Source organism: Ambystoma mexicanum, chromosome 6p, assembly GCF_040938575.1.
Source record: "Ambystoma mexicanum isolate Mex_15411 chromosome 6p, UKY_AmexF1_1, whole genome shotgun sequence".
Classification (NCBI taxonomy): Eukaryota; Metazoa; Chordata; class Amphibia; order Caudata; family Ambystomatidae; genus Ambystoma; species Ambystoma mexicanum.
In genome coordinates, this window is record NC_090935.1 from 385,245,782 (window position 1) to 385,271,904 (window position 26,123).

At 45.4% G+C, this 26,123-nt stretch overlaps 1 protein-coding gene across 2 annotated transcripts in view; it reads right to left on the reverse strand.

Annotated features, from left to right (window-relative positions):
* RICTOR (RPTOR independent companion of MTOR complex 2) overlaps nt 1-26,123 on the reverse strand; it is a 1,615,046-nt gene that overhangs the window by 1,500,891 nt on the left and 88,032 nt on the right. For both annotated transcript variants that reach the window (XM_069627164.1, XM_069627163.1), the window contains exon 6: nt 7,157-7,220. In XM_069627164.1, coding sequence (XP_069483265.1) covers nt 7,157-7,220 — 64 coding nt within the window. The remainder of the gene's footprint in view (nt 1-7,156; nt 7,221-26,123) is intronic.

The following is a 26,123-nucleotide window of genomic DNA, read 5'->3' on the forward strand; positions in this document are numbered from 1 at the left end:
TTCCATTTATCATAATAACAGTGCCACGTGTTAGGTTTTCTTGACTCTTTCAAGATATCCATACATCTCTGAGGTAAATTGGGATGTCCAAACTCTATGACTTTGGGAGCGAAGTTCATCGAGTTGGGTTGAGGATGCACCGTTAGCCCCTTGTGCTGTGAGGGTAGGTTGTACCAGCACAGGGGTTTGATGGGGTCGCACACCGCCAGTTTGCGTAGGTGTGGATACCATGGTTGTCTCGCCCACATAGGAGCAACCAGGATGAGCGTCATCGGTTCCCTGCGGATCTTGTTCACCACTTTCCTCATCAGAGGGGTTGGTGGAAAAGCGTAGCAAATATCCCTGACCAAGTCATCCATAGGGCGTTCTCCTTGGAGCCTGGCTGGGGGAACCTGGATACGAAGTTTGTGCATTGCCTGTTTTCGCTTGTGGAAAATAGATCTATAGTGGGGAAACCCCACTGAGAGAAGAGGTCGCTTACGACCTCTTTGTGTAGTCGCCACTTGTGTTCCTCTGGGAGTGGGATCTCTGCTCAGAGCATCTGCTAGCGAGTCGAGTTCCCCTGGAACATGTTGGGATGACAGGTAAATCTTGTGTTTGAGTGCCCATTTCCAAATTTTCTGTTAGGATCTGCACTGACTGGTTGGAAAGGAGGGGTTTGAATGCCTGAAGCGCTCTTTAGACTGCCAGAAGTAGTACTCCTCCTCCTCCTGCTCCTCCTCCTGCCTTAATAAAGGCTGTTAATTGAAGTATGCAATTCAGAAAAACTAACTCCCAGAGTACAAAGTTGCATATGGGTCCTTCTCCAACTTACACATTTCCAAAATTGAATGCGCAACATCAATTACCTTCTATCAAAAACAAACTATTTTGGAGACTACAGCTTACTGTTTTTTGATCTGCTTTCTTTTTTAACCCCAAAACGCTCAGAAATATGATCTTAATGATATCCGCTCTCAGGCCATTCTTTTATGCAATTGATGATTTCCCTGCGCACTTAGTAACATTTCTGCACATTTCAATTTTTCTTACCCATTGAACATTTCAAACAAAGTACACAGGAGTTTTGGTGGGTCCAAAGTCAGTTGCTCTGGCTCCTTTCCCTCGTCATGCCTGTTCCAAATCCTGAAACCATAAACGCCATCTACAATCTACCAACGCCAGAGCATTTCTACAATGACCCTGATAAATATGAAGTACACCAAACTTAAGATATACTTCATTTCCCTGTGTATTTCACACTTTGAAGCGACACATCTGACGAGGGCCACACAATTACTAATGTCAGATGACCACCGTGCCCATCCTTAAGTACAACCCAAAATGTAGTTTTCAGGTCAAGAAAATATTTTCTAGTAGTTCCTTATTCTAGGACAAGGAAGTGGCAACAGAGTGCGTGGGACTTCCTTGCCTATATTGCACACTTATCGAATTTAATTGGTCAGCGGAATCTCAGACCACTGGTTTTGTAAGGAACTCCAAAATTTACTGGTGCATGTGCATCCTTCCCAAGCTACTATGAAAGATCTCGTCGAAGTAGAACTGCACATCGACCAGCAAATCTAGAATGAAGGCAAGCAAAGCCACTCTACTTCCCATTCCACTGGCCCCCACAAAACCTGTATGCACTGAAGAGCCGGCGCCCTCAAACCACAGAGATTGAGCACCTCGGAGGTCGGCTGGTTCATGACTGAGAGAACATTGAGTATACAATGACCATGGCAATAAAAGTTGCTTCATATGTGAATGCACATTTTTAGGTTAAGGAAACACCAAATTCTGAGGTAAAGGGAAACTACTTCAGGTGTAACCAGTACCCCCACTGCCGTATTGCCCTTGTGCCGGTACAGGTACACAGTATCCCCATGCCTGTGTACCTGTTGAGTTTCTATGAAGCTTTTGAGGACATGGGTTACCGATTATTCCTTAGTTTAGTTTAGTTTATTCATTTGTGTTGCGCACCAGACCCGGGGGTATGAGGGCGCAGGAGCAACAAGTTATTCACAGCGTGGTTACAGGTTACTATGCATTACAGTTAGTTATATTACATTACAGTAATTACAATGGGCAGTGGAAGGCACAAGGTTTCAAATTTACAAACAAGGCAAAAAGTGTACAAATTTACAAAAGAGCATATTTTACATGTTGTGCAGCGGTGCGGTGGGCTGGATAGTATTAGTGATCATTGTTCTTTATCCAGTGGATATAGTTGCGTCTGAAGTGTGTGTATGTTTGTGGTGTCCTTAGGGAGGGTGGTAGGGAGTTCCCGTGTTGGGCTGCTTTCATCTGGAAGCTGTTGCCACCCATTTTGGTGCGTTTGAATCTGGGAACTGTGAGCAGGTTTGCGTTGGAAGTTCTGGGAGGTCTATTAGAGGTGTATTTGCTTATTCTATCGACTAGGTAGCCGGGGGCAGAGTTGTTGAGACATTTGTGTGTTAGTGAGACTACTTTGAGCAAGATTTTGTCTGTGGTGGTGAGCCAATTATGGGTTCTCCTAATGTTAGAGATGTGTTCTCTCTTAGGGATACTGAGCGCTGCTCTAAGAGCGTTGTTTTGTAGCATCTTTATTTTGTTGGTGACCTGCTTGCTGGCTCCCACGCAGAGGGCATTACAGTAGTCCACTTTTGATAATACAAGGGCTCTGGCTAACGTAATACTGTTCTGGGAGGATAAGAAGGGTTTGGCTGCTCTTATCAGCTTACATGTGTAGGCCGTGGAAGATGCCATAGAGCTAACCTGTTTATGGAAGGAAAGGGAGGAGTCTATGTATATTCCGAAAGTTTTCACTTCTTTGGCTACTTTAATCGTGTTCCTGTCTATAATGAAGCTGGTGTAGTTGTGGTCCAGTTTGGTTAAGTTTGAGGTGGAACCAAGGATGAGGAGTTCAGTCTTATCATTCAGGCATAGACTGTGAGAAGCCATCCATGCCTAGATGATGAGGTACACCTTGTTCACCAAGGCCAAATCCTGGTTGTAATCTCTCGTCAACGGGATGAGGATCTGTGCATCATCAGCGTAATTAGTGTAGGTGATACCCAGACCATCTAGATCATCAAACAGGGGCTTCGTGAACACGTTGTACAGTGTGGGGGAGACGCATGAACCTTGGGGGACTCCACATGTGACGGGGATGGGGTTGGCGGCAGCAGAGGTGGAGAAGACCCGCATGGATCAGTTGCTGAGGAATGACTCGATCCAGCCGATGGCTTCTTGGGAGCAGTGGGCAGCTGAGTCCAAGTGATTGCATAATATTTTGTGATCAACTAGGTCGAATGGCACAGAAAGGTCCAGGAGAAGTATTAAGGCAGTTTTCCCATTGTCTCTAAGGATGTCAATTTGGGCTTTCAGGTCGATAAGGGCCGTTTCTGTCCCGTGTTGTGGTCTGAAGCCTGATTGCCGAATACCTAGGAGTTGGTTTATTTCAAGGTATTTTTGGATTTGTTGGTAGGCTTTCTTGTCTAATATCTTGAGCAGGAATGGGACGGTGGTGATAGGTCTGTAGTTAGTGGGAATGGAGGGGTCAAGGGAGGGCTTTTTGAGAAGGGGGAGGACCCAGGACTCTTTAAGGTTGCTGGGGACGGTACCTGTGCAGAAGGAGGCGTTAATGAGTCTGGTGATGAATGGCAAGAGGTCTCTTGCTGCATCTTTGATGATTTGTGGGGGGCAAAGGTCGCCCTGACAGAGGGTTTTAGGCTGAGAATGATTTTTTCCACTTCAAGAGTGGAGACTTTGGAAAAGTTGAAGCGAAAGGGGATGGGTCGGGGGTGTTGGGGTGTGGGGCGCGGGGCGGTATTAGTGGGGTTGGTTGGTTACGCTAGGGATTCTTTCTTATTTTTAATTTTAGTTTGTAGGCCTGTGACTTTATTGTTTAGGGCGTTTTGGACGCTAGTGCACCATCGTTTGTCCTTCACGCAGGTGTCTGGGATAAGCACCAGTGTTTCCAGTTCTTTAATGATCGTAAACAGCTCTTTGGTGCTGGAATTGGACTGTGCAATTCTCTGGTTGTAAGACTCTTGTTTAGCAGCTATGATTTCTTTTTTGTAGTTGGACGTTATTTTATTAAGCACTATCTTGTTATGGTCTGTGGGAGACTGTTTCCAGGCTCGTTCCATTTTGCATTTTTCTGATCTAAGAGCTTTAAGGTGGCTGGAGAACCATTGGTTGAGGTGCTTTTTCGGTTTACATTTTCTTAGTTTTAGTGGAGCAATGGAGTCTAAGGCTGTGGCCATGGTTTTGTTGTAGCTTTCTACGAGGTTGTAGGGGTTGGAGGTAGCAGGGAGTTGGTTAAGCGTTGGGAGGATGAGAGGGATCAATTTTTCCACTGTAATATTTTTCTTACTTCTCGTGGGGATGGCTGCGGCTACCATATTATTGGTGGTGGGGCTCGAAGCTTCGAGGGTAAAGGAGAGGAGATGGTGGTCAGACCATGGTTGGGGAGAGTTGGTGATGGAGGCCGCGCAGTTATAGTCTGCTACCCAGTCAAGGGTTCTCCATTTGTTATGGGTGGACCAGATACTTTTTGGGTAAAGCCTAGTTCAGACAGAGTATTGTTAATGAGGGTGGCCTGGTGATCTTTGGGGTCTTTAAAGCCTAGGTTAAAGTCCCCTAGGAGGAGGTACAGGGAGAAGTTTTTTAGGTTATTGGTGAGGATGGTGCTGAGGTCTTCCTCGAAGGATCCTAAGGGTCCAGGAGGTCTGTAGAGTAAGTGAATGGATATCGTTTGGAACTTGGCAGTAGGCAGTTTAGCTGTGAGTGATTCACATGATTCACATGATGGGAGATGGGAAGAGGAGTCGAGTCTAATGTTGAGGTGAGTTTTGGCAATTACGGCCAGGCCCCCGCCTCTGGATTCTGTTCTATCCGCTCGGAGGATGGTATAATCATCGGGGATGGCTAGCGAGAGGGTTGGACCTGCGGCTGCGTGGAGCCAGGATTCAGTTATGGCTAGAACATCTTCTGCTAGAATGAGGTCTGCTATATCTGTAGCATGAGCTATTATGGAGTGTGTGTTAATGAGGGCACCTTTTATATGTGGGGCGGTAGTTTTAGTGGGGGTGGTTGTTGTGTTATAGGATTTGTGATTGGTCGTAGTATTAGGTGGGCTGGACTTGAGTCTTTTTAGCGTGAGGTTGGCACAGGTGTTATTGGTAGTGGAGCGGTTGGTCAGTTTGGACTGGATAGAGTCCATGGCTAGGGGCTTGTATATTCTAGGTAGTCTGCCCCCTAATCTGGTGTTTCTTTCGGGGAGGAAGCATGGTAGAGAGAATTGGCTCAGCATGGTTGTGGTGTACGGCTCAATGGGGAGGGAGGTGGGGTGGTGCTTATGGTGGTCGAGCTAAGGGTAGAATTGGTATAGCATGAAGAATTAATAAGGTGGAGAATAGTTCTCAGCAGTACTGAGTAGATGCCTGGTAGGAAAATGTTGTTGGTGGTGGTTGAGGAGTGGGTGTCAAGTGTAGAGGCCAACCTAGTCGGAGGGGTTAACATGTACTGTCTATGTCAGTGCGGCACGAGTGAGCTAAGGCAATGGTCAGATAGTCTGGATGCAGCTGTCACAGGCAGGGCGCGCATGGCTAGTGCTGCCATCAGAAGCAGGGCATACAATGTCAAGTTGCAGGGCATGCATATACTAGATGTCGATTATTACAGGTGGGGTACACATAGGCTGATGCTGGGCAAAATGCAATGTGCAGGCAGATAATAACAACTGAGGCAACCTGCCTAGATTCGAAAATCAAAAAATGGGGCAAAATGCAATGTGCCGGCAGATAACTGTGGCATCAAAGGTCTCGCAGTGGGAAAGGCCTGTAGAGACAGGTTAGATGTTAGGTGTACCAAGCAGTTCAGGGTGCAAGAGCGCAACAATAGAGGCATTCAGTGGCAGTAGAGGCGGAAGCTAAGTGTAGCAAATAGTTCAGAATGGGCAAACCGGGGTGGGTGCAGCTAGGTGCTACGAGCAACAATCGGAGGCATTCAAATATGCATTTAGCGGTACAAGCAGGTGCATAGAGTAGCATTAAGTCTCAATGTAGTTCAAAGAGGTGTGCAGCCGTAAGCAACGTGCAGCAGACCATGGCAAGTTCAGAATACGATTGTCGTGGGTTAGACAGCTGCTGTGAGCTGTGTGGCCATACCTGAGGGGGTGATGCATCTGGATGGTGGCAGGTTGTTGCGGAGGTCGGGCGCTTGCGTGTGCATGGAACGCACTGCGCTTGTGCGACAGTGGCGGTAGGGTGTGTGGGGTGACAGCCAGGTGGTCAGCTTTAGCGGATGGGAGAGGAAGTTAGGGTAGCCAACTTATCCTTCTCCTTTCTACAGCTCCAATGGTTTTCAATATTCAGCTGTACCAGTTTCCTCAACCAAAGCCGTACCAAATACATGATAAAGGGAAGATGTTGGCTCACGCAAGGCCCCTGCCCACCTGCCTTCCCAAAATATCACATTACTTCCTGGGGAATGTGTGTAAGGTGATATGGTCAGTTCCAGTTCTCATGCAGTCATGTTATCAATCAGACCCAGACTTCTAGGCAGTCCATGCAGTCGGACCTTGTAGGCTGCTCTATGTCTACACATGAACCCCAATGAAGAAGGATCACAGAAGTAAACGCAGCTATAGGGTTCAGTAAGGAACATACAGAAAAATGATCTTACCACAATTGCCCACAAGCACATTGGATGTTCCACAAAGGCAGTAAGGCAAAGGGAGTGGTAAAACTGATCTCTGTATGACCCATAGTTTCTCAGCTACCCCAAAGAGACATTTGGACTGTTTGGTGGGATGGGTGATGGAACACTGCTAAAAGTCTAGTATAAAGGTTACAGAAATGTGATGCTGGTAGGTAGCCAGCACAGTGGAGGGAGGGGGTGAAGAAATAAAGTCATCCCCATTCCCTGTCCTTAGGTGTCCCAGAGTAGAGGAATGAGAGACAAGTTGGAAGGGTCAGATTAAGAACTGTATAACATATCAAATATGCCAACCCTTTGCCATGTTACGGCATTATCTGGCTCCATTACAGAATATTTTCTCTTCCTTACACAAATGGCAATGTTTGCTTTTAATACCTGAAATATGAATCTCTACATTAGCAGGTACAGAATAGTAACCTCATAGAAAGCAAACGCAAAGTTAGTTGTAAAATGCATCCTTAATGGTTACCTTTCTGACTAACCGAAGGGCTTGTGTCCTTTCCACTTCATTGCTCTGCTGAATGTCAATGCACCTAGATGCAAACATAAATCAATGAATTGGTTTACATTTAGTGCATTTACAATTTAAATATACATATCAGACAATCCCAGACTTCAAAGCGCTGCTGAGAAGAACAAACTGATGTTTAGCTTGCATGAATTTAACATGTCTGAGTTTATCCAATGCTATTCATAGTACAGTGGTACTGTACACTGTCTTGATAAGTGGACATGCAGTGCAATGTATTACTGACATTTATACTAAACATGTACATAAAGTGCTTGTGATATGCATGTAAAGTATTTCGGGGACCTCAACTATAGACAATTGCCTTTGGGATTGATGGAATCCGTTCTACTCACCTCCTGGAAATCCTTTAGTGCTGTGCTCTTTAGAATATGGCCGAATCCCACAACAAAATTCAGTCCACCTATCACAGCCACAGATCCATGCTGGGCCTAAACGCTTTACATACAAGAGCCAGCATATTGTCATTATGCATCCCAGCTAAAAATTGGACATTCGCCAATATACATTTTATAGTGGCAAGCAATGTAATACTATGTTGATTTTCATGTATGTTCAGAATAGCATCTACTGAAGAGCCACACACCCCAAAATGCTTTGAAGCCGTGACAATGGCAATAAGGTGCTGTACAAATATCATAACAAGGGATTAGCTACTCGATCACTGGCATGGACTGCTATAAACAACATGCCCTTGAAAATGAACATCTGTCGGGGCCATCAGGAGACTGCCTAAACAAACAGGACCCCCTAATAGATGTAAGAAGGAAACATTGACAAATCGAGAAGGATTATCTTTAGGCATCAGAAGATGTAGATACTGTGCTGACAAAAGCTGTACACAGGAGGAGCCATGTCAGAAAGTATGGTGCACAGGAAGTGCTCAGAATCTGGCTCGATTATACCCTAGGGGTTATACCCTAGATTGAGTGGAGACTAGGAGACAGAGGGAGCAGGGATGAGCGGTCCATGAGAAGGGGTGCTCAACAAAGTGAGAGATCCTGATGAGGCAGGGGAGTGCTCCACAAAACAAAGGTGTGACACTGGGACCCAAGAGTAGAGCCACTGGTGAGATATTCAAGATGCAGCTTTAAAAAGGGTCGGCTTTGCCAACTGGAAGCCCAAAACATTCGTACTAAGAGAATAGCGTACTAAACTTTGATAATATTCTTTCTGATGGTTAAGTTTGTTTTGCCACAGATAGCACATCTCAAATTCTTTTACATACCGGCTCTGTACATGTTAAAGCTACCAGGGTGTGTGATGCAGCATTTCCAGCATGCCATCCAACATAGCTGGCACCCATTCGACTTTTCAGAACGTGTGAAAAACCCACTGTTAGTAGTCCTTTAATTAAACCCACAGTTAACTGCAACAGAGTTCAGAAGGCATGTGTTGATAAATTATTAAAAGCTCAACATAAGATTTTGAAGGCAACACAGGCATCCTCATCGTCAGTTCTCATACCCAATCAAAGCCAGTCTGAAGGACAAGTAATGTGTCCAAATCCTTCAAAAGACTTGTCAAGTCAGGTATCCGAAGCTGTAATCCAGCAAAATCAGTCTATAGGAGTTAGCTTTAGAGAATCCTCTAAAGTTGACATTTCTGACTTACTTAAAACTATGCATCTTACCAACTGTCGGGGAGAATTACTTCAGGGGTGCTGTACTGCAGCTGAGGGTTCAGCCTGCGGTAGAAAAGCACAATGGTAGGAAAAATGAAACCACTGCCATCAGCCATTTAATGTAGTGAGGGTAATCCCGCAGCACTCCACATAAGATGATGTGTGATGGACTGACAAAGACAAAAGGTAAGTAAAGTCAATTTCAATTTACTATTCTTGGGATGTGTAGTTCACACAAGAAAAGGTATTTAAACCTTATGAGAAATATAAACTATTTCTCAGTGACACTGCACTGAAGGTGCTGTGTGTCGCTATTCAAAAAGCAGATTCCTATGGAATGTGTCAGACTCCAAAAACGGGGAACACAAAAACCAAATCAGGTCAAAACACATGCAGGAGTGAGAAAAAGGTCTCAGTCACTCTAGGGTTAAAAATAAAAAGTCCTAAGGCAAGCAAAGAGCTGGGGGTCTCTAAGGTTGAAGGGAATTAAAACAGAACAACAAGTTACTTAACCCTGGTGACGATCTTTCCACTGAATGTTCCTCCAACGTATTCCTCATCTTTGACATGTAGTGTCCACAGCTCGGCTGGTTCGGAAATATTTTGTCAGAGGGCTCCCTGCGTCGATGGCATCGGGTCGCTGCACCTCGAAGGCCTCCATCGAGGGTGATGTCATTGGATGTTATAAGTAAAACGCATGGCGCCCGTTGCCTCAGTTCTGGTTTTCTCCCCCTCCTCGTGTAGCAGAAATGGCCACAAATCGGGCCTGACCATACTCAGCCTTGTGGGAACGAAAGCTGTAATAGCATGGGAAATTCTACAGAGGGGCAGGTTCGGAGGGCCATTAGGAATACGTTGAAGGAACATCCAGTCGAAAGAACGTTACCATGGGTAAGTAACTTGTTCTTCCAATGGATTGTGTCCTCCAACGTATTCCTCATCTTTGACAGACTCCCAAAGCAGTATCTATGTTTGGAGGAGGGTGAAGAATTTTGTACTTTATAATTTAAAGGGCAGAGTAAAGCACTGCCTCACCAAACGCCACATCCTGAGCATGGGAAGTATCCAGGGAATAATGCTTAGTAAACGTGTGTATCGAAGACCATGTTGCAGTATCACAGATGTTTTTAATAGGGACACCCCTTTGTAGGGCTGTCGACGTAGACATGCCTCTGGTGGAATGAGCATGCAAGCCCTCAGGAGGGTCCTTGCCCGCAAATCTATAGCATTCAGAAATAGTGAGGGTTCCATGTCTTAAAATCGCAGCAAAAATGGCCGTGAATACAAAATATTGCAGCAAAAATTGTGTGGTTTTGCTGCCACAATCATGTAAAAGGATGCAGGGGACACACCGCCTCAACCCCGGATACATTATACCATTTAAGGGGCGCGGGGGACACCCCTGCAACCCCTGCTTCCCTTAAATGCTATAATCGGATACACCTTTACAGGGTCAAACCACAGCATTTTTGCCGCAATTTTATTACCAGATACCATAGTGAGGATGATCCACCTAGACAAGGTCTGTTCAGAAACAGTCTGGCCTAGCTTGTGCCCTGTATACCCCACATAGAGTTTGTCGTCCACTCTCACCCTGGACATTCTGAAAATATAAAAGCTTCACGCTCTCCTAGGATCCAACAAATGAAGCCTGTCCTCATCCTTACTAGGATGCGGAGCAGGATAGAAGGCAGGCAGCACAATTTTCTGACTTAAATAAAAGTCAGATACTACTTCAGTTAGGAAGGAAGGTCTGACCCTCAACACAACCCTATCCTTGTGGAATACAGTAAAGGGTGGCTTAGAAGAGCCTACAATTTGCTCACTCTACGTGCAGATGTAATAGCTACCAATAGAAAAGTATTAAAGGTCAAAAACCTTAACGGACATGAGTGCAATGGTTCAAATGGAGCACCCATCAGAAATTTCAAGACCCAACTTAAGGTCCCAAACCGGAACCTGAAACGGTCATGGCGGGAACACATTTGTGAGCCCCTTTAGAAACTGAGTAACCAGTGGAATCTTAAAATAAGAGCATTCTTCGGACGAGCACTTAAAGATAGAGAGCGCCGCTGGGTAACCTTTGATGGTTCCCACCCAAGACCCTTGTGTGCTAAAGAAAGCAAATAGGATAGAACATCCGGAGTTAAACATTGAAAAGGATTAACATTCTTTTCCTTGCACTAGTCGCAGAACTTACTCCAACGGTACAGAGACTTTGTTGCCGGCCGCCTGGCCGAAAGCAACGCCTCCATTACGTCATCCGGGAGGTCCCAATCCTTGTAACCCAACCTTTCAGAAAGCATGAGTGAAGGTTGAGAGTTTTGAACTCTGGATAGAGAACCTGACCTTCCTCTCGTGAGAGAACATCCGGGGGCAAACCGATGCACTTGAGGGGTTCCCCAAAGGTCGAGGATCTCCCAAAGGACTTCCTGAGCTAGTTCCCACTAGTGGGAGACTGCGCTCTGCCTGCTCAGAGCATCCGTCAACGTGTTGTCCTCTACGGCTAGGTGAACAGCCACCATGGAGATTCACTCTTGAATTGCCATTGCCCAGTACCAGAGCCGCATTGCCTCTCTACACAGACAGTGACCCTTTGACTCCTCTTGTTGAGGTAATACATGGCCACTGAGTTGTCAAGTCATTATCAGGACCGTCTTTCTCCGTACAGATGGCAGGAAAGCCTTCAGTGCTAGCCTGATTGCTCACAGCTCCAAAAGATTGATGTGTAGTTTGGACTCTGATGGAGACCAACGACTGCGGATGGTCAAATCGTTGGCGTGAGCTCCTCACCCTCTGAGGGAAGCGTCGGTCACGGTTGCCAAAAAGGTTATCCCTTCATAAGATTATCCTCGCAGGCCCACCACAGAAGATCCTGTGAGACCCTGACTGGAATTTGAAGGCGATCCGACATCTTGCCTGAGAACTGGGACCACTGAGTCCTGAGAGCCCATTGAAGGGATCTCATTCTCAGACTGGCCTCTGGCACCAGAGAAATGCAGGATGCCATGAAGCAACCTCAAGAATTCAAAGGCTGGAAGGCTCTGGGCACTCTGAAATGTGGTTACCATCTGAAGAATGTCTTGAGCCCTCTCCCTGGGAGGCGAGCACTTCCCCCAAGCATGTGTCCAAACATTCCCGATGTAATGGAGCCGTTGGGAAGGTATCATATGCGACTTCTTGAAATTGAGGGAGAAGCCCAGTCCCTGAAGGGAGTGGCAGGTAACGCTGAGATAAGCCAAAGCTTCCAAGCCAAAGCGCCGCAAGATAACCTTTAATGGTTCCAACATTTAGACCTCTATGCGCTAGGGACAGGAGGAAGGACAGTACTTCCGGAATAACATAGAAAAGGATCGACATTCTTTTCTCTGCACCAGTTGCAAAACTTTTTCCAAAGGCAACGGTATAGAGACTTTGTTGCTGGCCTTCTTGCTAAAAGCAACACCTCCATGACGTCATCTTGAAGGTCCCAATCCTTGTATCTCAGCCTTTCAGATACCAAGCGTGAAGGTTGAGCGTTTTGACCTCTGGATGGAGAACAAGACGTACTGGGGGACAGGTGGACATGTCTAGAAGGTCCGGGTAACACGTTCTCCTGGCCCAATCCGGGGCAATTAGGATCATGCAATTCCCGAACCGTCTCAGTCTCCTGATGACCCAAGGAATCACAGGAATCGGAGGGAACGCGTACACAATAGTGGGAAATTCCACTCCACCATGAACGCGTCCCCCAGGGCTCCTCTCGGGGGAAATTCCCTTGAGCAATACCTTTTGCACTTCCGGTTGATTCCGGTCACAAATAGGTCTACTTGAGGGGTTCCCCAAAGGGCAAAGATCTCATGAATGACTTCCTGATCCAGTTCCAATTCGTGGGACACTGTGCTCTGCCTTCTCAGACCATCTGCCGTCATATTCTCCTCCCCGGCTAGATTAACTGCCGTTAAAGAGATTCCTTCCTGAATTTCCCAATACCAGAGCTGCATTGCCTTTCTGCACAGAGGTAGTGACCCTACACCACCTCTTTTGTTTAGATAATGCATGGCTACTGTGTTGTCCGTCATTATCAGGACATTTTTTCCCTTGACAGATGGCAGGAAAGCTTTCAGCGCTAGTCCGATTGCGCTCAGCTCTAAAAGGTTGATGTGTAGTTTGGACTCCGATGGAGACCAACTACCGCCGATTGTCAGATCGTTGGCATGAGCTCCTCACCCCATGAGTGAGGCGTCCGTCACTACTGTGATCTCCGACCATGGTTGCCAAAAAAGTTCTCCTCTGTGCAAGTCCACCATAGAAGGTCTTGTCGAACCTTGTTCGGAATCTGGAGAAGATCCATAATTTGACCTGAGAACTGGGACCATTGAGTTTTTAGAGCCCACTGAAGGGATCTCATCCTCAGACGTGCCTCCGGCACCAGGAAGATGCAGGATGCCATGAGGCCGAGTAACCTTAAGAAGTCGTAGACCTAGAGATTTTGGGCATTTTGGAATTTTGAAACCATCTGAAGAATGTCTTGAGCCCTTGATCTGGGAGGCGAGCTCTTTCCCAGGGATGTGTCTAATACAGCTCCTATGTACTGGAGCTGTTGAGGTGTCATTTGTGATTCTTGAAATTGAGGGAGAAGCCCAGTCTGTGGAGGAAGTGGCAGGTGACTTTCAGGCGATCCAGTGCCTGTTCGGCAGAACGTGCTCTGATCAACCAATCGTCTAGGTAGGGTTAGACGTGAATCCCCCCTCTCCTGAGGTGCGCTGCCACTACTACCATCAGTTTGGTGAAGACCCTCGGGGCGAAGGTCAATCCGAACGGCAGGACTCGAAACTGATAGTGTGAGTCGCCAACTACGAACCTCAGATATTGTCTGTGCTTGAGATGAATCGGCACATGAAAATAAGCATCTTGGAGGTCCAATGACACCAACCAATCCTGAAGTTGAAGGGCCTGAAGGATCTGAGAAAGGGTAACCATCTTGAACTTGTCCTTCCTAAGGAACTTGTTCAAGTTTCTTAAGTCCAAGATGGGTCTCAGTCCTCCGTCCTTTTTGGGGATCAAAATAATACGGGGAGTATCATCCCTTGTTCCTCTCCGCTGCAGGTACTGGTTCTATAGCACCTTTCCCCAGCAGGGTTAGAACTTCCTGCTGTAGGAGAGGAGGAAAACTTTAAAGGGTGTCTCCCTGGTGGATTGCTTTGAGGTTGCGTTAGAAAAGGAAGGCAGTAACCTCGGGCTTTTATTTCTAGAGCCCAAACATCTGAAGTAATGGCTCGCCATTCTTGCAGATGCTGCGACAGCCTGCCTCCTACAGGTGTCTTGTGATGCAAGTCCTGAAAGTGGTTTTGTGGCGGTTGCTGCGGCCGCTGATGGAAAAGAGGCTGTAGCGAGTGCCCTTTCTCTGGCCCCTTTGACTGGCTATTCCTCTCGCCTTTCCATAGGAGGAGTAGTAACGATAGAATCGTCAGCTCCAAGACTGACCTGGGGCACAAAAAGGCTGAGGTTGCCCAATAGCAGCTCCCAAAGACTTGCCAGCTGCTTTTGAGGTCTGCGTCCTCCCAAGGCTCTCGTCAGCCTTGCTGCCAAAAAGGTCAGACACGTCAAAGGACATGTTCAGAAGGCGGTTCTGTACGGCTGGTGTGAAACCCGACTTCCGTAACCACTCAAATCTGCGCATTACCGTGCTAGTGCCCATGGACCTGCTCACACTATCTACAGTGTCCAAAACAGATTCAAGGGATTCCTGCATGGCTTCCTTCCCATCTCTAACGATGGCTAGGAATCCTTCCCTTTCGTCCCCTTCTGGTATGTGCTCTGCCACCATTGTAACGCCACTCCCACAGAGTGTACGAAAACTTTGCCAAGGCACATGTGGAGTTGGCTGATTTTAAACACCATACACCCAGCTGAAAATACCTTCCGTACCCAGCCATCCACATGCTCATCAGCCCTGTCCGGAGGGATAGAAGGGTACGCCAGTTTGTTAGAAGCTGTGGCTGCCTGTATGACCAAAATCTCAGGAGTGGGATGTTTAGACAGATAGCCGGGGTCGCTACTGGCAGGGTGGTATTTTGAAGTGAGGGATTTATTCACTGGCAGAATAGAATCCGGAGTCTCCCAATTTTTGGCCACCTTATTTTGCAAGGCTACGTGAAAGGGTAGTATTGGGTCTTCAGTAGGACCATGATCCAATATGTCTGTCAAATCATTTTCCATGAACTGGGTTGGTGATCTGGTCCATCCCAAGTAATCTACCACCTTTGTCATTAGCCGACGGTATGATGGACTGGCATGCTCTCCTGGTTCAGGCCTACCAAAGTCATTTTCATGAGATGTATCAATGCCACTTGCATTGTGTAGTGATTCAACCAGATCCCTCATCCTGCTTTCTTCTGAAATCAGACATTCTGGGACATTTGGGGTGCCATATTCCAGCCCAAAGGGTACACTCTTCTCATCAGATTTCTCCTGTTCCTCGAAGATTGAGGTCAGGGACTTTAATTCCTACCTAGGAAGAGGTTTGAAAACCTTTCCTGGGAGAGGTGGAGGAGGAGTATTAATGGGTCCTGAAGGCAGTACAGGTCTTTTTAGCCTCCTCTTTCCCTTTTTCTGGCTGACTTGGCCGAACTGGAGCCTTTTGCGCCGAGGGCTTCGGGGGTCGATGTCGACAAAGGCGTCGACGTAATACCCGTCATCGACGGCGCCAGCTTCGAGGGCGTCGAGGCGCTCTTCAAAGACTTGCCCTTCGAGGTGCGTTCGGTCTCGGACAGAGTCGGTGACTTTGAGCGGTCGACTCGACTGGCTCTTCTCGCTCGGCATCCTAAAAGGTTCTATATCCTTCCTCTTTCGATCACCCGGGCTCGAAGGCGCGCAAGTTTCAGAGCGATGACACTCTCGGCCGGCTTCCGAAGAAGGCGCGGACCAGGCCTTCACTTTCTTGAACACCTCCATCATTTTGACCCTGAATGCTTCCCATTCTTTGGATGACGAATGTTTAGTGGGGCATTTCAACCTTTTTGGGGATTCGTCTGAGGACGAGGTGGAGAAGGACCTGTGGCATAGTTTCTTCGATTTTTTTGTCGAAGACGATGACCGATGGGAATCGCTTCGGGACCTGGACCGATGCCTTTCACGTCGAGGAGACTTCTCCTCACGGGACCTCGACTCGACACTAGAAGGTTTACAGTCGGATTTACAACCTATCTGTAGTTTTCCCCACCTCTCTCGCAAGTCCTTCCCCCGTCATCGCCTGAGACTTCGTACAGGCCTCCATGTCGTGGCCTTCCCCGAGGCACCACAAACACTCTGTGTGGGTCTGTGATAGACATGTTTGAATTGCACGATTTGCACTTCTTGAAACCCGGGGTCATCGTCTGCGTCGATGACGAGGACACATTCGTTATATTTACTTTATTCTCACAGAACTCGAGGCACGCCGAATCTCCGAAGCAACATATACTGCAGAAAAATGGAACCGAGGCCAATGGGCGCCACGCGTGCTACTTATACACCCAATGATGTCACCCTCGACGGAGGCCTTCGAGGGACCATCGACTCAACGACAACGACGCCCTCTGCCGAAAATTCTTTCCGAAGCAGCTAAAGCTGGATGGAATACATCTAATATGAGGAATACGTTGGAGGACACAATCCACTCGAAATACAGTTACAAGTAAGTAACTAAGACTTCTCCAGCATTGGATCTTTCATAGATTCAGATGCTTGAAATATATATATAGGCATGCTTTAACTGCTTGGTATTCTATTCTGGTATTCACGGCAGTGGCCGTGTAGTTATGGTTAAGTTGCTGTTTCTATAGGAAGAGCACTTTTTGGGCAGCTTATAACTTCGCTCCGAATCCTCACCAAACTTTGCAAAAAAAGTATGTGGGCCACTCTGAATTTTTTTGCAAGGTTTGGAGATGTTTGGTCCAGGGGGGTAAAAGTTATAGGGGGGGGGGTCCCAAAACGTCTTTTTTTCCCCATAGACTGAATGGGGGAAAAACTTTGCGCATGGCTACAGTTCAAACCGCTGGACGGATTTTCACGAAATCTGTGGCAGGTACAGGGGCTTGGTCCAGAAAGCGTGCTTTTGTAAATTTGGCGACCTGCCGTGCAGTACTTTTGTTTAAAATTATCAAAAAGTAGGTCTGAAAAAATGTGTGCTATGTCCGCTTCGCGGTCACACTTCCCTGTTCGGTCCACGGACAAGATACCGATTGGCTAAGGGGCTGGCGTCATGACCGCGGATACGCGACGTCTCTGCTCATTGGCTGCTGAGAGACGTGTTCTGCGTCAGATTGTTTGGATGCAGCCGGCATCTTGGATCCGCCAAAAGTAGAGCAAGAACCAGCGCACACGTGCTCTATTTATAAAACTGTTTTGCTGTGTCACAGAACGTTGGGAAAGGTTCAGACAGTAAGACCTGGGTGATCAATGCATTTGTTCTGGGGACGGGAGGGGTCGATCTTCATGATGTACTTTCCATGGACAGCTTGTACGCACAGAAAATGAGGGGTGTAATAACGATAGCATTTCAGTCCATGCAATGGACAGGAAACTTGAAAGCACACACGTAGTGGTAGCCAACATTGAAATTGACAACATGCCCTGATTGTATGTAGGCCATGCACCCAAGAACAAAGTTATAAGTAGTAGACGTGGAAGCCACTGCACACCCATCGCATGTAAGATCTATGGACATACAGCTAGGAGTGAAGCCTCTGGCTAGAAGCACTGAAGGATACCACACCTATAGAAAAAAAAAAAAACACTACCACACATCACTGAGGTGGTTGTGGGGAGACTCTGTAGTGCTGGGTGCATGTCCGAAGGCCATGCGCCCAGTAACTCACTTATACCTTCTTCATGATGTATTTTCTATGGCTTCCTTGTAAGCACAGAAAATGAGGGGTCCAATAAGGGCAGTATTTCAGTCCGTGCAGTGCATGGGGAACTTGTAACAGTTCTAAGGACACGTGTGGTGCTAGGGAACATTGAAATTGATACCATGCCGTAATTGCAATACTTTTTCCTATGGTTATTGTATTCATCAGTACGCCGCCATGGGTGGCAAATGCTATGGTGGTTGAGGCCAGGGCCTAGAGTCTTGGATGCATGGCCGTCGGCCGAAGGCCTTCCTTCCAAAACTCTAGGCCCTGGCCACCAATACTTCAGCATGTCACACCCATGGATACCACCTTAATAATGCTCATCGATAGCCTGGTTGTGGGGAGTGCGTGTACTCTTCGGTGCAAGGCTGAAGGCCATGCCCCCAACAACAAAGCTATAACCTCTTCACGTACAAGTCCACATGGGTTTCATGTAGTGCGGTGGTTGTGGACAAGATGTGTACTTTTGGGTGCATGGTTGCAGGCTGCATTCCATACACCCAAGCATGCACCCAACAGGACACTTGTAAGCACTGCAGTTATAAGACAGTTCACAACCATATATTGAAATGTATGGCCATGCACCTACAATTTTAGGCCATGCGCACAAACAGTGCAGCATTTCAGAGCTACAGAGACACCCCTAGTATTGATCAGTCAAGTGGCTGTGGGGAGAGTCTGCAGTCATGAGTGCATGGACGCAGGCCATGCACCCAACAGCACAGTTATATGTAGTGTACTTACAAGACACAATGGGTACGACATGGCATCACTCTAGCGGCTGTGGGGAGGGGCTGCAATCATGGGTGCATGGCCAAAGGCCATGCCCCCAAAAGTACATTTGTTCGTAGTGTACTTATATGCCACAATGGATGTCATATGGTGTGGTAGTAGTGGCCAGGATGCAGAGTATTTGAACAAAGTAATAAGCACTGCAGTTATAAGTAACTATGCATTTTAAATACTGTATACCCATACATTCATAAAGCTACGGCCTCAAACTCGCCTCTGTAGCCTGTGGCTACAAACTACTGCATCATATCTCAGCTCTTGGTACACTTGTACTATGCAACATCATTAAGATGGTTGTGGGGGGGGTGTAGCGTTTTGGGAGCATGGTCAAAGGCCATGCTCCCAGAACCACGTTTGTACATAGTACAATGACAAGGCACAATGGTTCCGATATGCTGTGGTGTTTCTAGCCAGGACCCAGACTCTTAATTGCTTGCCCAAAGGCCATGCACCCAAGACTGAAGAAGTCATAAGCAGTGGAGTTACAAGTGAATATGGGTGTTGTGTAATGCGCTTGTTGTGTGGACGCCCTAGTGTCTTGCCTGCATGGCTACAGGCGATGGTCCGAAAAGTAAATTTCTAAGTAGCTAATTTACAAGGACCATGGTTTTGATATGCAGCGATGGTTCTGGCTAGGACCTATACTCCTTGTAGCTTGGTTGTAAGGCGTACATGGTAGGTTACACACCGAAGATGTAAGGGCCAGCCTACAGGCACTGCAGCATATTAGTACCATAGATTAGACGTGTAGATTTGCAGGTGTAGAAAATGACTGCCAATGTACTTATTCCTTACTTTGTTCAGAATCCACATACAATTTTTAAATGATTATCGTACTTGGCGGAAGTATCCCTTTTTCCATTTCTGTGATAAAAGAAACAGGTATGTTAGTCGTTGCATTTTTTGAAAATTTACGACATTGCTTAATAGACAGTTTACCGTTTTTTTTACCCTCATATTTAGTTTACAAACCAGTGTACTGTGCATTGCGCTCAGTTTCTGTGTTTGCTTTTCTAATCCTTGGGTCTGGGGGAAAAGAAATCCTTGTCAGATTAAAAAAACCTTCATTTACTATGGTACTAACTACTTCATTGTTTCCTTTGAGTGTATCCTTCATCTTTCCAATTAATGTTATGTTTGTTGCCTTCCTGCCGGTTTTTAAGAACATTTAGATACCTGTGCATTTGTTCCCAACGATCTGTGATAGTCATTTCTTTGTGTCATTCTTACATCCTCTTGGGTAGTTTGATACCTGTTGGCGTATTCCAACTGTTTGTAGTCGTTCACATAATTTTTTTTTAAATATTGAAGTACACATTATTTCGTAAATTTTGGCTTTAAGAACATTAAATACGCATTTTTAAGATTAGCTGGCAATCTCAGCTTTAGAGTAATGGTGCTATCATTACATTCGAACCATCCACAATTCTTTTTAATGTATGCAGTGTAGTGACCTGCATTGGTTGTAGCTCCTGCATGGTAGATTATACATACTGTTGTAAAGGTTTTCTTTCCAAGTGACACTTGACCGTGTGTGAATCCAGTCAGTTTGCAGTTGTTTTTGGTGCCATCTGCATTATAACGTAGAAGCATAAGTATTATGTAGGCACTATGTGATTGTATCAGTAAGGTGGAGCGATTGTCTGAATTGCAGATCGTGCATAATCTGCCATGCTTTGCATTTTGTACAAGTTGCTGAAATTGAACGCTCTCACAATTTGGAATGGAAACATACACAAATCACTCATTTGGGATTTCTTCCTGTATCACTTTGCTACAGAGAGTGCATGTATGTTTCCACATGTACGAAATCTGGAAGATTTCATTTACAGGTATGCTTTTGTTTTCCAATACTAATAGTATGTACATTAGAAATTCTTGTGGATCGTCTTGTGAGTTCATAGTGAATCTCACCATTCCAGCACAGTCGTCCAATTGTTGCCTTACTCCATGAACACTATGTGTTGTCAGAATTGCTTGTTGCATTTCTATGCAGCACTAACATTTGCAAACGCAATTGGTCTGTACTGTGGAGGTAAATATTGTTAACAATTGGTTGCAATTGAAATAGAATATTCATTGCTACATTTGCATAGCAATTTACACCACTTTCATTTGCAAATTTGAATGGTCCAGCAAGTTCTTTATCGGAGTGCATTTTTCAGAATTTCAGTTGCTTCTTTGCCGACACCCCTGGTTTACATTCCCTAGTAGGTTCTTCTATGTTTGCGGTAATTGATGAAACTTTAGCTTCTTTTTTTTCTGAATTTGCTGTTGGATTCCGTTGCATTTCTGCTTCATTTAGTTTTCTTTTACCACATTTAATTTAGCTGGAATAGGGTATTGTTTAAGATGAGGGGTGTACAGTGAACGCAATCTATTGTATTCTAGAATGCAAGGAATATCAGCTTTGACTTTGCTTGCATCAAAGTTCATTAGCAATAGACCGTCAAGTGTACGTAAGCGTGATCAGGCTACGTAGCTCATGCCTTCCTTGAAGACCGTTTCCTATATCTATCAATGCTTTGTCTAGGGTAAGACCTTGGGATTTATGAATGTTAACTGCATATGCAAGAGTTAGAGAAAATTGCTCTCTACGCACATACATGTCTTTGAAGAGCAGGAATCGAGTAATTGAGCGCCCTATCCTTTTCACTTCTGAAAGTTTATCAAAGCAAATATTGACAAACTGAATGTTGCTATCATGTGGGTATGATTGAAAGCCAACAACTGTGCCCAATGCTCCATTAACTAGCCCTTGCTCTAAGTCAATGTTACGTTTAAGCATTACTCTACAATTTAAGGCTAATTTCAATATTTTTTCCAACCTAGCTGTGTTGGAGATTGAATTTTCTAAACTATTTAGTCTTGTTGTGGCTTGCTCACACATGGGTACTGTCATACCATGTAAGTCTAGTTTGTCTGTGGTGCTAATTTCCAGTATTGGATGCATTTTTTACTTAACATTGTTTCATTCAATTTGAAACAGCTTGCAAGAGTTGGCATTAAGGCCATACAATTGACATTTTTACGCGCTATTTGTTCCATAACATCAGTTGCACATGCATGGTCACCATAAAGTGCATTTATGTGCCGGTTTTTCAATACAACTTGTGCTTCTTGCGATAATACACCAACTCTAATACTTTTTAAGATGTTGGCATAAGTGGGATCTGCAGATTGCCGCATGTTCTCAGTTAATTCTCTATATTGGAAATGTTGCCAAAGGTTAACATTACCTATGCTACCAACAGTTTTCTGGCAGAGTTTGTGGCCTAATGTTTTAAAAATCGGTTCACCTTTCACTCGTGTCAATTGTAGAAGATCTCCGAAAACGATAATGTGTTTCCCTGCAAAGAGTTCTTCGTTGTTACTTTTAAGTACTTCTTGCAATCTGAGATGAATCAAAGCCATTAGGTTGGAGACCATGCTCACTTCATCTATTAGTAGCATTTTCATTTGTTTCAATACTCTGCGTAATTCCATTGCAGCTTCTGCAGAAAGTTTGTAGTAGTCTAATTTATTCTGATGCTCTACTGGAAGCAGTAGTAATCGGTGTAAAGTGACACCTCCTATGTTGTAGGCAGCTAGACCTGTGGGGGCCGTAACAACAGCTGACAGTTTGTTGTTTGTCAATTGTTGAAGGAACTTGCTGATGATTTTGATTAAGAATGTTTTCCCTGATCCAGCTTCACCACTGACGTACAGCAGTGTAGGTTTGTAATTTGGGCAGGTGCATTCTTTATTTTCGTGTTGTACACCATGCACACTTTGTTTTGTTAAGTCTTCAAAAATGGTGCGCTGCTCGTTGTTAAGTTTTGCTTGTTGTACAGTTAAGTCTTCTGTATCTTCTTGATACTGATACATGGTGTTTTCTACTTCTGCCATAGCTACTTCAGCCTCATTTGCTATTAGTGGTTGTCTTAGTGGGTCTTGACTTCCTGTTACAGAAGGTTGACTACTATCGGAAGAGTCCTTATCTAGTTGGGCCTGAAGTTCTTCTTACTGTTGCTGCTCATTATGTAACATTGTTTTGTACTGCGTAAAGTTCACATCGGTGATAGCGCTTTCATTTGCTTTGAAAGCATCTTCATAGCAGTCATAGTTATCTATTACGTCTTCCTCTTTTCTCCATGGTTTGAAAAGTAGTAACAGAGACATGTAATATAGTTCTCTCTGTTGAGGACATTTTAATGACAATTTTACATGATTAATTGAGCTTCGTTTGGTTAGTTTCACTGAGCTCCCTTCACAATCAGTCATCGGGTTTTACATTATTTTTGTATGCAAAGTTTTGAGCTATGTGGTATAGACACATACTTTCCAGAGTGCTACTCCTCTTTGGATAGTATGTGTCCAGTAAATTGTTTTTCAGAATGCCTTGGCTGTTGGGATCATTTCTGGCAATTGTTTCTATGCCCTCATATGATTTTGGCACTCTTTCTAGATTTTGCAGAATCAAGACTGAGCCATACTATGTTGTCTGATTTTTCCATACAAAGCAGTACCGGTTAAACGTTCTGCTGCTTCATAGGCTCCACACTCTCTATGAGAGAGCATTTTTATGCCTAGGCTGTACAATTTCTGTGATAATGTTTTGTCTGATGCTAGGTCATCCCAGAGGTCTTGAAGCTCTGTTTTTTCTGCTTTTGTTAAGTAGGCTGTAACAAATCGCGCAACAGCAGTGGAATTGTCTGTAATGTACTGCCCATCTATGTTTGCATTCCATAAGAGGGCAATGATTGCATTTTAATCATTGATATATTTTGATTCTTCCCTTCTTTTTATGTAAAACGTGTTCTTAGGTGATTTACCTTTAACACTATGTCGAACTGAAGACATGAAGTTGTTTACTTCACCTGTTTCTTTAACTGGTCTAGGGAAACCAAAGCGGCATTTGGTGTAGTATTTACCTTTGTTTTTGTATTTGCGGCGACAATATTTGCCACATTTGTGTCTTTGAAATTGTAAAATCTGCCCATGCAGCTCACTATGTGTCTGTTCAGAAGGGATTTCACAAGTGACATATTTTTGGATAAACTGCAAAACAGTGCTGTCACTGTCGTGACCAAATTTCGGTGCATCTTTGATCCATAAAAGCGTGTGAATATGTGGTGCTCCTCTCGCTTGATATTCTTTTCTACAAAAGAAGTGCTGCACTTCTCCAAGAGGAGGAACAGTTTTATTGCAAATAAAGTGTAGCATGGCAATGAAACGATGATGGAAATATCTTGACACATTAACTGGATCTAGAGAGCAAAGTTCTCCAGGTGTTAATATATCTATGTTGTTTTTGTTGCCGTTTGCGATGCGTAGGAACTCATGTAAATCTTCCCATGCATATTCGGCACAACTTAGCATAACAAACCAAGTCGGTGGTCCTAGGTTTCTGATCATACAACGCACGTCTCCGTGCCGTCGGAACCAGTATTCCTTTGTACCACGCATGTTTGCAAACAAATTTGTTATACTGGATTGTAAAACCTCATCTTTTTCCTGTACTTTTTGTATTAACTGTGTAGCTGACATATTTTGAAAGTGGGTACCAGATTTAAGAATGTGTGCAACTCCATAACATAGTGCAATATGGTACTTTAATGTCCTTCAAAATTGCTAACAATTTTAAGTTTATGGAAATGCCTTGTTTTTTTACACTGTGTACTAGAGGTTTGTAAGCGATAGGGCACAGTAGTAGATGGGGAAAAATGTTCTACTTGCAAATTAAAAGCACGATGCCGAAAAATGAGGAGACCCTCAGAGGGAGATGTCCCCACAGCAATCGGGGGCGCTTACTTTTCTCATACGATTACATTGCAAGTAGCATTACTGTAGCCCGTACACAGTACACAACTCCGACATTTTCACATACAAAATTGAGTTCCGCCCTAAATAGGCATGCTTGCAACGTATGTATTGGTTATGCGGAAGACAGTAAGCAGTTGTGCGGTTTGTTAATCATAAATCGGACATCTTTCACTTAAAAGGGGGAACGTTGGTATGTAGTCTTAAATCTTTTGCAGTGGTCCCAGAGGGAACTGCACAGGTTTCTGCCTAACAATCTGCTTAATACTGGACGTTAGAGATAAAAGTGGCAATCGCACGTGCAAGAGCAGCCATGTAGGCACTGAAGAACCAGGGGGATAATTAGAACCCTGGGTAATGCCACAGGTTGAAAGAGTGGTAGTAGAGAGAAAGGACCCAAGTTCCACGTGGGATGGGCGGACGGAAATGAAAGGAGGTTTACCATGCCAGAGATAGGGCGGTAGTTTGCTGGAATTGAGGTGTTGGCAGAGGGTTTCTTAAGTGGAGGGTGCACAAGAGAGTGCTTAAGAGAAGTTGGGAAAACTCCAGTGGCAAAAGAGATTGCAGAGAGTCAATGTCCTTAATGGTTTTGGAGGGGCAGGGGTCCACCTGTTTGGATGAAGCCTTCGTAGATCAGACTTGTCTGGCGACCTCATCAGGTGTGAGAGGAGTGAGAGAATAGAGGAGAAGTGGTGGAGGGGCCAAGGGAGGCTCCAGAAGTAGTGCTGAATGAGGTTATGTGGAGGCGAGAGGAAAGGATTTCTTGGGTTGTGCAGCCAGGGCCGAACAACAGTACTGGGTGGGTGCGACAGGAGAGGAGGCTGCTGCAGGCTTAGCCAGTTCCTTATAGCCTTTGAAACGTTTGGCCGTTTTGTTTGATGCCGCGGAGATGCAGGCTTGAATAAATACTCTTTTCTGGGCGTAGATGCAGAGTCGATATTGCCTTTGAACAAGGCAGCAGGCCAGTTTTTCAGAGGGTCCGCCCGACTAATTTAATTTCCACTCAGCTGCCCTACACTTGCATTTAAGGCAGCCAGATCAGATTCGTAACCACGAGTTGCACTTTTTGGAAGGCTTCAGTCAGACCCTCATGACAGGGGCAAGTGTATCAAGGATGTTAGAGATTGAAGTTAGCAAGGGCTGTGTCAGGGTGGGAGTCACCCCAGGAGTAGGAGGCAGAAAGTAGGTGGAGGCGCCAGGTGTGCCGATGCGAGAGGAGAGCTTCAAGTGTGATGAGAAGGGAGTGGTTCCGTCCAAGAGAGAGAGGTAGTGAGAGGGATAGAGAGGGATGTCGGCCGAGATGAACGCATCCTAAGTGTGGCTGTGTGCGTGGAACCAGAGAGTAAGATAGAGAGGTGGAGAGAATCGAATAGGTTGCAAAAGGGTACTGAGGAGTCAGGAGAGTCTAGATGGATGTTGAAATCACCCAGCAGGAGGAGTTGAGGAGGAGGAAAGTAGAGAGGAGGCCAGGTCAGTCCATTCAGATAGGAAGAGTGGACTGTCCTGGCGGCCGATAGAAGGTGGCCATAAGGAGAGAAGATTTGGGAGAGAGTGAGAGCCTGCAGACTAGGCACTCGAAGGAGGAATAGCCTTGAGTGGGGATGATGGGCACAGGTATCCATTCTGGGAAGATCAGGGCCACTCCCCCTCCTGTCCAATTAAACCTGGGAACAGAGGATCTTGCATCCTTCAGGGAGGAATGTGTCAAAGCTTGTGACAGAGCTGTCCTTGAACCATGTCTCGGTGATGGCGAGCACATCAAGATCCATGAGTTCAAGGAGGTTGCAGATGTCAGACAAGTGTTTGATAGCAG